Source organism: Chiloscyllium plagiosum, unplaced genomic scaffold (assembly GCF_037043375.1).
Source record: "Chiloscyllium plagiosum isolate Xiang-an unplaced genomic scaffold, Cpla_swu_hap1 HiC_scaffold_1, whole genome shotgun sequence".
Taxonomy (NCBI): domain Eukaryota; kingdom Metazoa; phylum Chordata; class Chondrichthyes; order Orectolobiformes; family Hemiscylliidae; genus Chiloscyllium; species Chiloscyllium plagiosum.
Genome location: NW_028270139.1, coordinates 143860794 through 143878662, shown reverse-complemented (window position 1 = coordinate 143878662; position 17869 = coordinate 143860794). Strand labels below are relative to the sequence as shown.

The 17869-nt window shown below is 40.6% G+C and overlaps 1 protein-coding gene across 7 annotated transcripts in view; it reads left to right on the top strand.

The window, feature by feature from the left end:
• The window catches only part of ptpra (protein tyrosine phosphatase receptor type A), a 313384-nt gene that overhangs the window by 116023 nt on the left and 179492 nt on the right, over window positions 1–17869 (top strand). For 3 of the 7 annotated variants that reach the window (XM_043700933.2, XM_043701012.2, XM_043700779.2), the window contains one exon: window positions 12305–12331. The exons of 3 other annotated variants lie outside the window; for them this stretch is intronic. In XM_043700933.2, coding sequence (XP_043556868.1) covers window positions 12305–12331 — 27 coding nt within the window. Of the gene's footprint in view, window positions 1–12304; window positions 12332–14571; window positions 14713–17869 lie in introns of all 7 variants that reach the window. One more of the 7 variants, XM_043701260.2, reaches the window with a different exon arrangement.

The window sequence follows — 17869 nt, the reverse complement described above, 5'->3', positions numbered from 1 at the left end:
TCTGTCTATAATTTTTGTAAATATCTCTGTGTAATTTAGAATCCATTTAATTTTTGAATGTTCTCCCTATTTTAAAGTATAAGTTTTAATTTTTCTCCTTAGTGTACCAGGCACATGTTTGATTCCACTTACAAGACTTTGGCACTGTTAGCAGCTGTCAGCAATATATTGTGGTCGTCTTGCTAATTGCATTGAAGATGTTCAAAGTACGGTTCCAGTAATATGCAGCTAGACTGAAATTGCTAGTTTCTATAATGTGTTTATGGGGCTGATTTTCATTGTGTACTGCTCCAACACATGGCAAATTTTCAACTATAGTTAGACAACTTGTAAAGTATCGGCATTTCTAAATAAGAATTTTCCTCAATATTCTAAATGAGTCTCTGACAAGGCAGTGCAGTGACTGGAACTACTTGGCATCATGACCAAGGAACTGCAGCATATAAAGGCAAAAGCTTTTTGAGCTTTTACTGATGAGCTGTGAAGCATTATGGTGTAAAATAAACTGCTAGTGGATTATGGAAGGAGAACTGAATTTGGGAGATAGACTGTTGGTCTCCATCAGAAAATAGCAAGTCTATCTGTTAAAATGCGTCACAACTATATAAGGCTGATGGAATGGCCATTAAGATAAATTTTCAGGAGATTTTTTAAATTTGAGAAGAAAAAAATCTAAGGTGAACTGGAATAATTACATGAAGTTATTGAATGTTTTGTTGCTATTTGGGAGGATTGTTGGAGAGAGATGTTGGAGAAGTTCTGAAATCATTCATAACTAATTTCCCTTCCCGATGGGCTGAAGGGCCTTTTCTACACAGTATGGTTATGGGGCGTGGTTCCAGAGGAGATTACATTTGTGAGCAGTTGACGTTACTAGCATACAAGTAAGGTCGCTTGCTCCTTTCCACCGTTCGGTTAGATCATAGCTGATCTGATTTTAATTACAAATGTATACACGTGCATATCCCCAATAATCTTGGTAAGTAAGAGGCTATCTCCTTCAAACAATTTTAAAGATTCTTCATCCACTGCCTTTTAAGGAAGAGAATTTCAAAAACACTGATCTCATGGTGGGGGGAAGGGGGGGATGTTTCCCCCTCTCTGTCTTAAATGATTTTAACTTATGACTCTTGGTTCTAGATTATCCCAGATGAGGAATGTTCCTTTCAACCATCCACCCAGTCAAAACTCTTCAAATCTCTTCTTAATTGAATATGTTTCAATTAAGATACCCTCTAATTTTTCTAAACTTCAGAGGATAAAGTCTTTGCTTGCCTAGTCTTTCCTCTCGATTTAGGTATTGGTCCAATGAATATTCTCTGAATTGCTTCCAATGCGATCCTTTCATAATTTAGATGAGCAGTATTGTGCACATACCTCAGGAACTGGTCTCAGGTGCCCTCTATAAATGAACCACAATCTCCCTACTCATGCATTCAGTTTCCCTCGTAATAAAACATAAGGTCCTGTTAGTTTTCCTGATTACTTATTTTCCTGCATACTAACCTTTTGTATTTCATATACGAGGACAACCAAAGATGAGCTCTGCATCCCCTCACCTGACAGCTAATGTATTTTTTGTTTCTGCCTAATAGACAATTTCATACGTTACCATATTGCACTCCATTTGCCAGATCTTTTGCTGTATTGTAACCTATCTAACCTTCCTTTAATAGACTCCTTATGTCATCTTCGCTTTCCTACCTATCTTCGTGTCTTTGGCAAATGTAGCTACCATAGCAACGGTTCCTTGATCCAAATTTTAAGAATTCATTCATGGGATGTGGGTGTTGCCAGCTAAACAAGCATTGATTGTCCATACCTAATTGCCCAGAGGTCCATAAAGAGTCAACCTCTCATTTCAGGTATTAGTCTAACAAGCCTTCTCAAGAGTCAAGAAGAGTTGATGGCCTAGAAATATTATTGCTAGACAATTAACCAGGTAATGTTCTGGGAATCTGAATCCTACCCCGACAAATGGAGAAATTTGAATTCAATAGAAATAGAGAATTAAAAGATGACGATTAAAATGATGACCATGAAATCATTGTCAATATGTCAGGAAAAACCCAGTGGTTCACTAATATCTTTTAGAGTAAAAAATTGCCATCCTTACTTGGTCCGACTCCATGCCCAGTGTTTCTTTAAAATTCATTTACAGGATGTGGGCATTGCTGGCTCGGCCAGCATTCATTGCCCATCACCAATTGCCTAGAGGGCAGTTGAGAGTCACCGATCAGAATCACCAGAAGATTACAGAATCTCTACAGTACAGATAGAGGTCATTAGGCGCATCGAGTTTGCACTGACAGTCCAAAGAGCATTCCACCCAGACCCACCCTATTCCTGTAACCCCATTTACAATGGCTAATTCGCATAGCATGGACATCCCTGGATACTCCAGGGCAATTTAGCATGGCAACTCCATTTAAGTTGCACATCTTTGGACTGTGGGAAGAAACCAGAGCACTGGGTGGAAACCCATGGAGACACTGGGTGAACATGCAAACCACAGCCAGTCGCCCAAGGCTGCAATTGAATCCAGGCCCTGGCGCTGTGAGACAGCATTATCAACCACAAGACACACCAAAAGATATGAGTATAATTAGGACATTTGGCCCATCGAGTCTGTTTCATCATTTGATCACATCTTCTCAACTCCATTCTCTTGCCTTCACCCCATAACACGTGGTTCCTTTACCAATCAAAAATCTATCTATCTGTATTAAATGCACCCAATAACTTGGCCTCCACAGCCTTCTGTAGCATTGAGTTACACAGATTGACCACCCTCTGGCTGAAAAAATTACTCCTCATCTCAGTTGTAAAGGATTGACTCTTTATTCTAACGCTGTCCTCTGGGATCCTAGTGTCTTCTAGTCAAAACACCATCTTCATGTTCACAGTGTCTAAGCCTTTCAGTATTCAATCCGCATCCTTCTAAACTTCATCGAATCCAGACTGAGAGTCCTCAATTGCTCCTCATATGGTAAGCCCTTCATGCCCGGGATCATTCTTTTGGGCCTCCTCCAATGCCAACACATGCTTTGTTTGATATGGGGCCGCGAACTACACTCAATATTCCAAATGTGGTCTGACCAGAGCCTTATCCAGCCTCATCAGTATATTTCTTTTCTTGTATTCTAGCCTCTTGAAATGAATACTAACATTACATTTGCCTTCCTAACTGTCAACTGAACATGCATATTAATCTTAAGAGAATCGTAAACTAGGCGTCTTAAAATCCCTTTGTATCTCAAATTTCCAAAGCCTTTCCCCACTTTGGTAGAAAGAATAGAGGTGTAGATTATTTTCAAAGTGCATAACTTCACACTTTCCCGCACTGTATTTCATCTGCTACTTCTTTGCAAACTCTTCTACCTTGTCCAATTCCTCTGCAGCCTCCCTGCTTTCTCAAACTCCCTGCTGCTCCACCTATCTTTGTGTCATCTGCAAATTTAACAATAATACACTGAGTTCATTGGTCCAGGTTGTTAATATATAACATAATAGTTGTGGTCCCAAATTGACCCCTGCAGAATTCCACTAGTCACCACCGCCATCCTGAAAAAGACTTCTTTGTCATCATTGCCTGCCTTCTGCCAGTCAGGCAATCCTCTGTCAATATCAGTACCTTGCCCCTAACATGATGGGTTCTTATCTTATTTTGCACCTGGGCCTTGTCAAAATCTAAATAGATCATGCCCACCTTAGTCTAACTTGCTTGTTGCCTCCTCAAAGAATTCAAACAATCTATCGGGAATTACCTCCCTTGACGAAGTTGTGCTGACTTACCATGTAATTTCAGGTACTCCACAACTATACTCCGCAACTCATCCTTAACTATGGACTTTAAAGTATTACTCATGATCGAGATTTGGTTAACCAAACTATTGTTTCCTGTCTTCTGCCCCTGTCCTGCCTTTAAACAGGCGTGTTACTTTTATCCACTTTCCAGTCCTCTGGGACCCTCTCTGACTCCAGTTATTTCTGAAAGCTCATCACTAATGCTTCTACAATATCTTCATTGATCTCCTTCAGAATCACTTGTGCCATGTTGCCATCCTGAAAAAGACTCATTTGTTTCTACTCTCTGCTTCCTGTTAATCAGTTGATCTTCTATTCTTGCTAATGTGTTATCCCTTTTTTTTTTGCTTTATTTTCTGAAGTAATCTTTGATGTGGCACCTTATAAAATGCTTTCTGGAGGTCTAAATGCAATTGATCCACTTATTCCCCTTTATCTACAAAATAACTGGGTTCTCCAAGAATACCAATAAATTACTTAAACATTATTTCCCTTTGACAAAATCATGTTGGCTTTGATTGCCTTGACCTTAGCCAACTACCTTGGTATGAAGTCTTTAGTGATAGTTTATAACGTTTTCCCTGTGACAGATGTTAAGCTAACCGGCCTGTAAATTGCTGCTTTCTGCCTCTCTCCCTTTTTGAATATTAGCAATTTTCCAGTCTAAATGAACCTTGCCCGAATCTAATGAGTTCTGGAAAATTAGAACTAACGCATCAACTGTCCCACTAGATCCTAGGATGAAGTCCATCAAATCCTGGGGACTTTGTCAACTCTCATTTCCAACAATTTACTCAATGTTACGTCTCTGGTTGTTGAAAATATCTTGAGTTCCTCCCTTCTTTTCAATTCCTAATTTGCAACTATATCCTGAATAATTATCCTCTTTTAGTTCAGACCGGGATTTGGTTTGCTCAGATGGCTAGTTAGCTGACATGCGACTCAGATTGACGCCAACAACATGGATTCAATTTCTGCACTATGAAAGTCCTGTCTTCTTAACATCACTCCTCACCTGAGATGTGGTGACCTCCACATTACGCACACCACCAGTTGTGTCTGTCCAATGAGAAAACAGCCCTATGATCCTCTGCGACTAAGGCAACTTTTGCACAATATTGTTGAGTGTGTCGACCATCTCTTTGTCCTCCCTTACTCATTCATCAGACTAATTTTTAATATGTCCATCAATTAATTTGTGAAATCTTTAAAATATCTGAAGCAACTTCTTATATATTTGTTTTTGGGTAATTTTCTCTGTGCTCTAATAGTTCCTTCCCTATTAATCTTTTAATAATTCCTTGCTTTTTGATATTCTGTCCACTTTTCTGACCTGCTGTCATTTTTGCTCAAATATGTTTTTCTTTCAGTTTGATACCAGCATTGACTTTTTTTTTTGTTACCCACTGATGTTCCATAGAGATTTTCTTGTCACATCAAACCTGGCTGCAACTGTCCTCCACTCAATTCATTTCGCTGGAAAAATGCTTTCCTTTTATCAGAAGAAGACATCTATTTTTGAGGTTAAGAGGCTTTTTTTCAAATGGACTCTTTGAAAAGATTTTGTTTTGCTGTGTGCCAGATAATAGTTGTGAGTGTAGATGTAAATGGCAAGATACCTCCAACTCATTTGCTGACACTCATTTGCTATGTCAGTTAGACACTCAACATCTATTGGCATTCATTATGTTTGGTTATGCATGTAAAAGTTCTTTTGATTCTCAGCATCATGCAAGATGTCCAGTATCCATCCTTGGGGTTGTCACGTCAAGCTTGCTTCTCTGTCCAATTGTTAAGTCTCCATATGTCTATGGATTCTGTTGTTACAGCAGAGCCTATTCTTGTAAACTTGTTAGTACGCACAGCCTTTTTCTTTATGGCCTTGTATTCTCAAGCTTTTCTGATTTGATTGCACTATTGTTCCATTTAGTCTCCACATTTTCGTTTCGATATTTTCTGAGTTTGTCTTTCTCTCCATTTTTTCATGGGATGATTTGACATTGGCGAAGTCATGTTTAGCCTTGATGGTGAGCCACTTTCTTACTACTATTGTTTACTTGGTAGTGTTGCACTCAGTGGTGTCATGGAATTTGAGTTGTGTTTCTTAATGCCACTTAAACTAGGAGAGACAGTGGATTTGTAATCCAGTGCTCCAGGTAATATTCATAGTTTGAAGTCTACTATGTCATGGTTGTGTAGTTGGATGTCAACCATCCAACTCCTCGGACAGTAGGAGTTGTTCAGAACAGTGTCCTTGCCCATTCATAGAAATAGAGAATTAAAAGATGACGATTAAAATGATGACCATGAAATCATTGTCAATATGTCAGGAAAAACCCAGTGGTTCACTAATATCCTTTAGAGTTGACTTTCGGCAGGATATTACTCATGCCCTCCCCCCCCAACACATTAACAGCACAGAGTTGGAACGAGTGGAGAGTGTCAAGCTCCTGGGAGATTGATTCTTGTGCGTGCACTAGCTACAAAGGCCTAACAACGTCTCCTCTTCCTCAGGCAGCTGAGGAAATTTGGCATGATGGCGAATAACCTTGCCAACTTTTGTAGGTGCGCCATTGAGAGCATTAGATTTTTTAGATTAGATTACATTACAGTGTGGAAACAGGCCCTTCAGCCCAACAAGTCCACACCGACCCGCCGAAGCGCAACCCACCCATACCCCTACATTTATCCCTTACCTAACACTACGGGCAATTTAGCATGGCCAATTCACCTGACCTGCACATCTTTGGACTGTGGGAGGAAACCGGAGCACCCGGAGGAAACCCACACAGACACAGGGAGAACGTGCAAACTCCACACAGTCAGTCGCCTGAGGCGAGAATTGAACACGGGTCTCCGGCACTGTGAGGCAGCAGTGCTAACCACTGTGCCACCGTGCCACCCACATTCTGTCTGGATGTATCACTACCTGGTATGGCAATTGTACTATTCAAGATTGGAGACGGTTAAGGAGAGTGGTGAACTTGGCTCGGACAGTCACAAAGGCACCAATCTATAGAATCCATCTACCAAGTCTGCTGTCAAGGAATGGCCACCAGCATTCTCAAAGATCCATCCCACCCTAGCAATGTTTTTCTACAACCTCTACCATTGAGAAGGTACAGAAACCTGAACATGAACACACACGTTTCTACTCTACTGTTGTTGGAATACTGAATGGACTCTCAAACTCTTAACATTCGCCTATACCTGTGTTTTTGTTTTTGCTGCTGTTTACTATTATTTACTTATCTATGCTACTTAACTCTGTGATCTGCCTGCATTGCTCACAAGACAAAACTTTTCACTGTGCTTCGGTACATATGACAATAAATTCAATTTATCTATGGCCTTTCTTCCATCATAAGGTCTAAAGTGAGGATATCTGTTGATGACTGCACAATGTTCAGTGTCATTTTCACTTAGATACTTTAGTACTTCCTGAACAACAACCAGTTTTGTAATTAATATGTGGCAGGGTCATTAGTGCCACACAAGAACCAGATAATGACTGCAAAAGTGTCTGACCATTGTCCCTTGATATTCAATGGCATTATAGTCACTGAATCCCCCACTACCAACAACTCATTGATTCAGTTGTGATTCTTGTCAGCTTTATAAACCCTGTGGCTACAAGAGCAGGTCAGAAGCTAGAAATTTTGAGGCACATAACTCACCTTCTGTCTTGCCAATGCCAGTCCTTTCATTTGCCTGAATGTGTGCAACTCCATTAACTTTCAAATTCATCATCGTCCAGGAAAAAAACAGCCTGCTCAATTGGCACGCAGTCTACCACTTCAATTTTTACCATTAACCCATAGTGACAGCACATCTACAAATGCATTGCATTCATTATCCAAAGCTGTTTTTACAGTACTTTCCAAGCCCAAGACCTCTGCCACCTGGAAAGGCAAGGGAAACAGGTACATAGGAACACCACCAACTGAAAGTTACACTCTCAGCCGCACATCATCGTGATTCAAAACTGTATTGCCATTCCTTCGGTTTTCCAGGGTCAAATTCTTGGAGCTCCTTTCCTAACAGCATTGTGGGTGTCCTTCACCTCAAGAATTACAGTTGTTCAAAAGAGACAGATCACCTTCTCAAGGTAAATTACTGATGGGCAACAAATGCTGATCTATTCAATGGTACCAATGTCCCATGAAGAAAAATCATAAAAATCAATTTTCAATCAGTGTTGCGCAAATTGTTAGGAGGAGATTCTGAAGGACAGAATTTACATGCATATGGAAAGGTGAGGACTGATTAGGGTTAGTCAGCATAGCTTTGCGCATGGCAAATAGTGTTTCACTGACGTGATTGAGTATTTTGAAGAACAGACAAAGAAGATTGACAAAGGCAAAGCAGTAGACGTTGTCTATATGGACTTCAGCAAAGCACTTGACAAGGTTCCACATGGTAGTCTGGTTAGTAAGGTTAGATCATGGGATCCTGGGGAACTAGCCAATTGGATACATAAACAGCTTGAAGGTGTAGGAGACCAAATGGGTTGTTGAAGGTTGCTTTTTGCACTGGAGGACTATGACCAGTATGTTCCCAAGGATGAGTGCAGGGTCCACTGCTTTTTGTCATCTTATATAAAAGATTTGGATGTGAATACATGGTTTTTAAGGGATGGTTATTAAGTTTGCCACGTGACCCAAAGTAAGTGGTGTGGTGGACAGTGAAAGAAGGGTTACCTCGGAGTACAATGAGACCTTCGTCAGATGGGCCAGTGGGCAGGGGAGTGACAGATGGAGTTTAATTTGGATAAATGTGGGGTGCTGCTTTTGGAAAGGCAAATCAGGGCAGGACTTATACATTCAATGGTAAGGTCTTAGAAGTGTTGCTGAACAAAGTGGCCTTGGAGTTCAGGTTCACAGATCCTTGAAAGGAGAGTCTCAGGTCGATATGATAGTGAAGAAGGCATTTGGTACACTTTCCTTTATTCATCAGAGTATTGAGTACAGGGGTTGGAAGGTCATGGTGCAGCTGTACAAAGCATTTATGAGGCTATTGTGGAATAGTGCTTACAATTCTGTAAGAATTGCTGTAGGAAAGATGCTGTTAAACTTGAGAGGGTGCAGACAAGATCTGCAAGGATGTTGTCAGGACTGGAGGGTTTGAACATTTGGGAGGGTTGAATAGACTGGCGTTTTTTTCTCCCCCTTCGAGACTTGGAGACTGAGGTGTGATCTTAGACGTGTATATAATCATGAGTAGCATCATGATGATGTCCTGGGGAGTGTTGCTGAACAAAGAGCCCTTGGATTGCAAATTCGTAATTCATTGAAAGCAGAGTCTCAAGTAGACAGGCATTTGGTATGCTCGCCTTCATTGATCAGTGCATTGAGTAGAGAGGTTGGGAGGTCATATTGCAGCTGTGCAGGACATTAGTTAGGCTACATGTGGAATACTGTGTTCAATTCTGGTCTCCCTGCTATTGGAAGGATGTTGTGAACCTTGAAAGAGTTCAGAAAAGGTTTGCAAGGATGTTGCCAGGGTTGGAGGGTTTGAGCTATAAGGAGAGGCTGAAAAGCTGGGGCTGTTTTCCCTGGAGTGACGAAGGTTGAGGGGTGACCGTATGCATGTTTATAAAACCATAAAGGGCAAGGATAGGATGAACAGCCAAGGTTTTTTTTCCTAAAATGTGGGAGTCCACAACTAGAGGACAGGCTTAAGGTGAGAGAGGGAAGATTTTAAAAGGTGGTGTGTGTATGGAATGAGCTGCCAGGTGGAGTGGTGGAGGTGGGTACAATTATAGCATTTAATAGACTCCTTAATGAGTATATGAATAGGAAGGGTTTAAGTGGGGTATAGGCGAAATACTGGCAAATAGGACTAGGTCAAATTGGGATGTCTGGTTGGCGTGAATGATTTGGATGAAGGGTCTATTTCTGTGCTGTATAACTCTTTCCCATTATTCACTTGGTTTATTTTGTTGAAGATTTACATGTATTTTCTCTTTGGTAGTGATGACCTGAAACTATGTTGAACTTAATTATTTTTGAAGTCACAGCTGATTAAAGTTAAACTTAATTGGAAAAAAAACCTGAAGGGCATTTCTTCCTGAAGAGACTGACAAATGCTGTAGCTTTATCTTTTGCACAGAGGTGCTGTGTTCAGCAATTAACCATGGAGCTTCCTGCTTCTATTAGTTAGTCTACAGCCCTTTGTGACTCAGTGTGACAGGATTGCAGAACTTTGAGCTGATCCATTGTTTGTGGCGCTGCTTTTCTCTGCCTATACCATGCTGCTTCTGTTATTCAGTATGCATAAAGTCCTGTGTATAGTTTCACCAGATTGATATCTTGTAGGAATACCCAATATTGATTCTTGTATGCTTTCACTTGTTTTCCTGGCTTCATGACAGTGGTTATGTGAGGGAATATGCAAGGCTATGCCATTATGTTTGAATCCAGTTCTGCTGCTGATAGTCCACTTTCACGCTCCTAGTTTCTCATAATTATCTCATTCCCCATGAAGTGGTGCTGTACAATGTGCATTCTGTCCTCATTATAAAGATGATGTGATCCCATTTATGCGAAAGCTTTGTGGTAGTCATTTTTACTACTGCAGTTGTTAGCAGATATGTTTGTGATGGTTGATTAGTAGGACAAGGTCAAGAATTTTTGTTTCGTATTCACTACTTCATCTGGCGCACTTTGGTAGATTGTCCTTTAGGGTTTGATCAATAGCTGCTCAATTGAGTGACACTAAGTGATTCTATGCCCAAACTGCTTTGTTTCTTTTTTCCTGTCTGCCCTCAGCTGTTTCAGTGTCATATTCAACTTCAAGAAACGATAAATTTATTAACTGAGTAGGTTGTAATCAGCAGGAAGTTTCTTTGTCCATATTTAACTTGATGTGATAAAACTTCATGTATTCATTAAGTCCATTGACTCCCATAGTTATTTCAATGACACTTGCTCACATCCTGATTCTTCAAAGGAGTCTTCCAATCTCCCACTTTCTGTGGAAGAAAGACCCTGCCACACCAACACTCTGCTCTTGTTTTTTTTTCTTCAGTAGAGTATTGATGTTATTTCTGCCATGTCTTGTAAATCAGCACATTTCCCTCTCTTCCCTCTTTGAATTCAACACACTCGTCAACAATTTAGATCTCTGCCTCTATTTTGTTTAGCTTTTCTTGTTTTTCTCCATTGTTTTTGGTCAGAAGCTGGTCTGACAGATTGTCACTCACATATTCTTATTTCTTGTCCCATTCTTTAGCAAAAATGTGATTATACAGAATCCTGTTTTTGCCCTACTACTGATTATTTCATCTGCTGTTTCAGTTATGTTAATGCTTTTCATTTCTCCTAGTTCTATAAAAATGGTCATTTGCCTGAAATATTAATGTTTTCCTCACTACACAAGTAATGTCTGTTTATATTTGGAAAATTTTATCTTGACTTCAAGGAAAGAAAGCAGATGGAGTGAACCAATTGGAATGTGACATCATCACTCTTTATTTTGGGTGAACTCCCCTCTAATAGCTGCAATCTGTTACCACAATTGTTTATCTCTTCAAGACGTAGATCCACACTTGGCGAGACTTCTCAGAGACTATGATCATGAAAATCAAGCAAAATTGAAGAAAAATGAAAAATAAATCCAAATAAAGTAAAAAGTAGGAAATAAAGTATAGTTTGCTTTATTTACTGTATATAATTGCATTAGAAGCAATTCAGAGACTGTTCGTTCAACTGATTGTTGGGATGAAAATGTTGTCTTATGAGGCAAGGTTCAATAGGTTACCCTTCTATGCATTGATGATCTTATTGAAATGTGCAAGGTTGCAATGGATCTTGATGGCCAGCTGAGAAAACAAGGGTCTCCCTTATGGGAGAGACGAGAACTGGGGAACACTGGTGAAAATTGCGACGTATTCCATTTAAAATGAAGATGAGAACTTTTTTTCTGTTGATGGTGACATAGAACATAGAACAGTACAGGCCCTTTGGCCGTCAATGTTGTACTCTGTGGATGTGATGGTGGAAGGGTCATTGAATCTTTTGTATTGCTGATGTAGAGAGATTCTTAATTAATAAGGCAGTCAAACGTTCTCTAGGATAAAAAGAAAGTGAATTGGAGGGCTGAAGTCAGATCACTGTGACCTTATTGAATGATAACTTGGACCCCAGGGGCCAGATGACATACTTTTGCTTCTGATTTCTCTGTTCATAGCCAGAGTAAGGATGAGGCAAAATTTCTTCATGGAGTCATATAGCACATAAACAGATCTCTCAACCTAATTCGACCAAGCCGATCAGGTTTCCTAAACTGAACAAGTCCCATTTGTCTGTGTTTGGCCCATATCCTTCTAAACCTGTCATTTTCATGTACCTGTCCAAATGTTGTAGTCCGGGGGCAAATCTTGCAACAGAAGTACTGCAACTTAATTTGCTTCCATTCGAGTGTTGCATTTCTTAAACTCACCATAACAATTTCTAGTACCTTAGGTAATTATTAATTGCACACTGTTGTTGCACAGGCGGATCGTATCCGAGAAATGGAAAGGGTGAGTTGTGTGTTACTTGCTATCTTTAACTAGTATGGTTTACCACTTTTTGTCAATATCCCACTGTCCAGATAATTTCTGACTTTTTTTTGGCAATCAGTGTGTCTTGTCTTTTTGGTTAAGATAAAGTGTGATATTGAATGACACTGTATCGGCCTTTTTATTTGGTATGACTTAGCAGGAACTGATTTGATAGTGATTTTCGAAAGGTGGTTTTTCTTCTTTGTTCTCTTCCCCTCTGTCAAGCTGCTTGCTTTTCTGGAAGAACCTTATTTTGGAGTCTTGTTTCCACACTTTGGTATTTAACAATTTAAGCTTAAATTCGAAAAACACATTTTCTACTTTAGGTGATGGTGGCAAAGTTGAATTTATTTTCCACCAGTAACTGAAGGAATTGTCAGAGTTGGCATTTTTAACTGCTTAAATCTCAATGATAATGGTGCTTTCACCTCATGTTTAAAATAATTGGTGAACTTGATTTTTTTTTGTTTCTTATGATATCAATTTACCACAAGTTCAGCTCCTGGCTTTTGTGTTCTAGACCATATTAATTATGTCTATATTACTGTAAGCTGTATTAATATAGGGAAATAATGGCCTGATGGTTTATCGCTGGATTGTTAATCCAGAGACCCAGATAATATTCTGGGGCCCATGTTCAAACCCCGCCATGGCAGATGGTGGAATTTGAATTCGATCTAAAAAAAGGGAAAACTCTGGAAGTAAGAGTCTAATGATAACCATGAATCCACTGTCAATTATCAGGAAAACCCCATCTGATTTACTAATGTCCTTTAGGGAAGGAAACAGCCAACCTTACCTCGTCTGGCCTACATGTGACTCCTGACCCACAACAATGTGGTTGACTCTTAACTGCCCTCTGGACGATTAGGTGTGGGCTATAAATGCTGCGTAGCCAATGACGTGCTCATCCCGTGAATGAATATAAAAAATATTGCTCAGTCTACCTTGTCTTATTGACTTGTGTATATACACACCCAAGTTTCTCCTGCTCATCGTTTAGAATATTTACTCTATGTTCTGTGTTCTTTCCAACACCTTACACTTGTCTGCATTGAATTACTTCTGCCACCTATCTGCCAACGCCACCAATGTGTCCATGTCCTTTTTTGAAGTTCTACCATGTCCTCCTCACAGTTTTCAATACTGCCAAGCTTTGAAATGTAGATCATTTATGTATTTCTGAAAAAAAAACAAGGGTCCCAATACCGACCTTGGCAAGCTCCTTGGCGGACCTTCTCCGGTTAGAGAAGTACTCATGAATCATTATAATCCATTACGTTCACTTACCACCTCTAAATTACATTTTATACCACTGTCATGCCCCTTGTCTTCATGTATAAATTGTCTTTTGGTTCCTAATCAGCTGTAATCCTATCCTTCAACATGTTTTGTATCCATGCTGCTACTCTGTCTTTTTATTCCAAGCTTATTGTGTGATACTGTGTTGATTGCCTTTTGAAAGTTCATGTACACCACATCAATAATGTTTCCTTGATCAAACCTCTTAGAAAACTCCAAGTTTGTCAGGTACAATTTTCTTTAACAAATGCAAACTCGCTGTTCGGAATTGACCCATATTTTTCCATTTGTCTACTAATTCAATCCTGAATGTTTTCCTTGAGGTTTCCCCACTATGGAAGTTGACCTCACTGGTCTGTATTACTGGGTCTGTCTTTTTAAACAAGGGCAGAATGTTTCCAAACTCTGACCTGGAAGATTGGAAAATTATTGTCAGTGCCTCAGCTCCCATACCTTCAATATCCTTGAAATGTGTTTCTTCTAGTGCTGGTGCCTCATTAACTTTAATTACTTGCAGTTTATCCAATACCACTGCTGCATCAATTTTAAAGCCTTCTAGTGACTAAATTTCCTCTCTGTCACTGTGGCCTGGATAGCATGTGTATAGTAGTTAAAGACTAATGTAAAATGTTAATTTTACACTTCAGCTGTGCCTCTTGCCCCAATGTGTAAATCTGTTTTTGTCTCTAATCAGGTGCCCTCTTCATTTATACTAATGGATCTGTTAGAGTCCTTGACATTACCCTGTATGTTCGGTGCCAGTTTTGCTTGTCACATCTCTTATTTGCTTTTTTACCTCTCTTCTCAACCTTGTGTGTTCAGCTTGGATCTCAGTTATATTTTCTTTGTAATACCTGTCATAAGCACACCTCTTCTTCTTTAACTTGATTTCTGTTTCCTTTGTCATCCAATTGCAGAGGCTGACATGCCTGCACTCCAGCCCACTGGGTCCCCTCACCTGCCTAATTCACAGTCACAACTTTCTATCCCTGACCACTAACCAAGTGAGAAGATCCAATCCTAAGTGGTGTAACTGCCTCCTGGTACAATGAATCCAGGTAATAATAATTATAGTGATTTAGGAATGTTACCCCTCCTTGGTTCATGCCATTTTTTTTTAGTTTAGCCTCCAGCTGAACAAATTCTAAACTGAAGGTGTTTGAACTATCGTCAGTTGCTATATAATTTTTTGCCTTGGATCACAATAACATTCAGGAGCATGCGGTACTTCAGCCTTGACAATTAAGCTCTCTTGCATCCTTAATGAATTTTAATTAATCACTTAGTTATCTTATTCATTTTATTTGATAGATGTTTTATTTATCACAATTTGTAAACTATTTTAAAACTTAACAATAGAATAAGCCTTCGCCACTCAAGAGATTCTTAGCAACCACTAGCTCCTTTCCCGATAGTATAACAGGAAACTATTTCAATAGGGCAAGAAGGGTGGAAAAGTGAAATGAAAAGTAAACAAATGCCACTTTGCTGACCTCCCCCACTTGTCAAACTCCAATGTTTGCGCCCAAATTCCTGACTGGCTTGGAATTTCATATTTTCTTGCTTGCATTTTCTTCTTCCCGCCCCTGCTTTCACTCCTCCCCCTCCCGCTCTCTCTTCTCTCCCGTCTCACTCCTTCCACCCACACTCTCATCCCCCTGCACTCACTCCCCTCAATGTGCTGACACCCCCCGCGTGCTCTCATGCTCATTCTCACACCCTTCCGCCCTCTCCAACCCAACGTCTGCCTCCTCCAACCCAACGTCTGCCTCCTCCAACCCAGTGTCCGCCTCCTCCAACCCAACGTCCGCCTCCTCCAACCCAACGTCCGCCCCTCTCCTCCCCACCCGCTGCGCCCTCTCCTCCCCACCTGCTGCGCCCCTTCCTCCCCACCGGCTGCGCCCTCTCCTCCCCACGCTCCATGTGCTCTCCTATCCCCATCCTCTCTTCCCCCCCAGACTTTGCTCTCTGTTTCCCCCTCCCCCCTGTCTTTGCTCTCTGTTTGCCCCTCCCCACCAGTCTTTGCTCTGTTCCCCCCACCCAGTCTTTGCTCTGTTTCCTTCTCACCACCCCCAGTCTTTGCTCTCTGTTTCCCCCTCCCCCTCTACTCTTTGCTCTCTTCCCCCCTTCACTCATTCTCTCCTTTCCTTCCCCCTCTCTTTCCTTCCTCCCCCACCCCTTCTTTCTGTCTCTTTCCACCCTTCCCTCCCCCCCACCTCCCCTCTCCTCTCCTCTCGCTCGCTCTTGCTCTCTCTTTCTCTCAATCCAGTCTTTTTCCTGCTATGTTTGGCATTTTGCTCTTGATTGAATTCAAATGTGCCATTTCTACCATTTTTCCTTTTCTTTTTAAGTCTCGTTTTTCATAACTCACTCGTGGGTGTTGCTGGCTGATTGCCATTTGTTGCCTGTCCTTAGATTAGATTAGATTACATTACAGTGTGGAAACAGGCCCTTCGGCCCAACAATGCCACACCGACCCGCCGAAGCTCAACCCACCCACAATTGCCCTTAAAGTTGGTGGTGTGCTCTCTTCTTGAACCACCAAGTCCAGGTGCTGTAGGTAGACCAACAATGTCTTTAAGGAGACAATTCTAGGATTTCGACCCACTGACAGTGAATAAATGGCAATATATTTCCAAGTCAGGATGGAGGGGTACTCTCAAGTAATGAGGCCATTGTTCTTATGCTGTACTTATCTATGACTCTATGGAAGTGGTCGTGAGTTTGGAAGGTTTGTCTAAGGATGTTTGGTGAATTTCTGCAGTGCATCTTATATATCATACACATTGCTCCAACTGAGTGTTGGTACTGGAGAGAGTGGGTGCTTGTGGATGTGGTGTCAATCAAGTGGGCTGCCTTGTCCTGGATGTTATCAAGTTTTGAGAATGTTGTTGGTGTCTGAAGCAATATGCTGCTGGTTTTTGCATTTATTAAATTTCCAGCTCCATTGAAATACTTCATTGTACTTGTCAAGTAGTTTCAAGCTCAACCTTTCAGTAAGGTAGAAGAAAAAAAAACCAAATTGAATGAAATGCTGCAGGAATAAGTCTGGTCAGTGGTGTGTGGCACAAGCTAACCCACTTCAAAAGATCTGGTCCAATGTATATGTTGGAGGTTCAACCATGTTATCACCTTAGTATTCTGGGTTTTTTAGGTTAGATTACTTAGTGTGGAAACAGGCCCTTCGGCCCAATAAGTCCACACCGACCCGCCAAAGTGCAATCCACCCAGACCCATTCCCCTACATTTACCCCTTCACCTCACGCTACGGGCAATTTAGCATGGCCAATTCACCTAACCTGCACATTTTTGGACTGTGGGAGGAAACCGGAGCACCTGGAGGAAACCCACGCAGACACAGGGAGAATGTGCAAACTCCACACAGTCGCCTGAGGTGGGAATTGAACCCGGGTCTCTGGCGCTGTAAGGCAGCAGTGCTAACCACCGTGCTATCATGCCGCTTTCAATCTTTGTATTATCAGCTTCTCCCTTGCTTTTGGGTAATTTGATTGATAAACAGCATTTGAAGAGCTTTTTGAAAAATCCAAGATAATAAAAAAAGTTGCTAAATTAGGTATTCAATATAATAGTTCAAAAGGAAAATTCTATTTTAACCAAAAGGTCTTTCCTTGGAGCCTTGCCCTAATTGGAAGATTTCATTGTTTCACATTAAGGAGCTAAATGATTCACTCCTTGTCTGTGCTGGAATAACTGAAATCCTGGTCCTCGTTTATGTCCTTGAACGTTAAACATGTTAGATCTGTGTGGATATTTGATAAACATAGTTGAGCAAAATTGTATACCCTGCATATTTAAAAAAATGCTGTTAAGTCTGATAAGAAAATGGCAAATATGTTGAGGTACTGGAACTATTGCACATGCAATCTTTCTCCAACAACATTACAGAATGACATGAAGGGGAAGAGGAGCACAAACTTATTAATAAAACAAACCATGCTAGGCAGCATATTTTTCTGCTATCTTGAAGGCCGATACTTGCGTCAAATGGCTTTATTCACTTCTTCAGTGACCTATGCATGTTTCTTTGTCAATGTGGTAAATCATTAAGGTATAAATGCTAAAAAGGTGGTTGCAGCTATTTGTTGTTTTATTGTAAACATGGATTTCCAAAATGTAATTACGTATTAAAGCCTTAACATTTAAAGTTTCTCATCCATAACCTGTATGTCATTGACTACAGCATAAGTTAAGTGA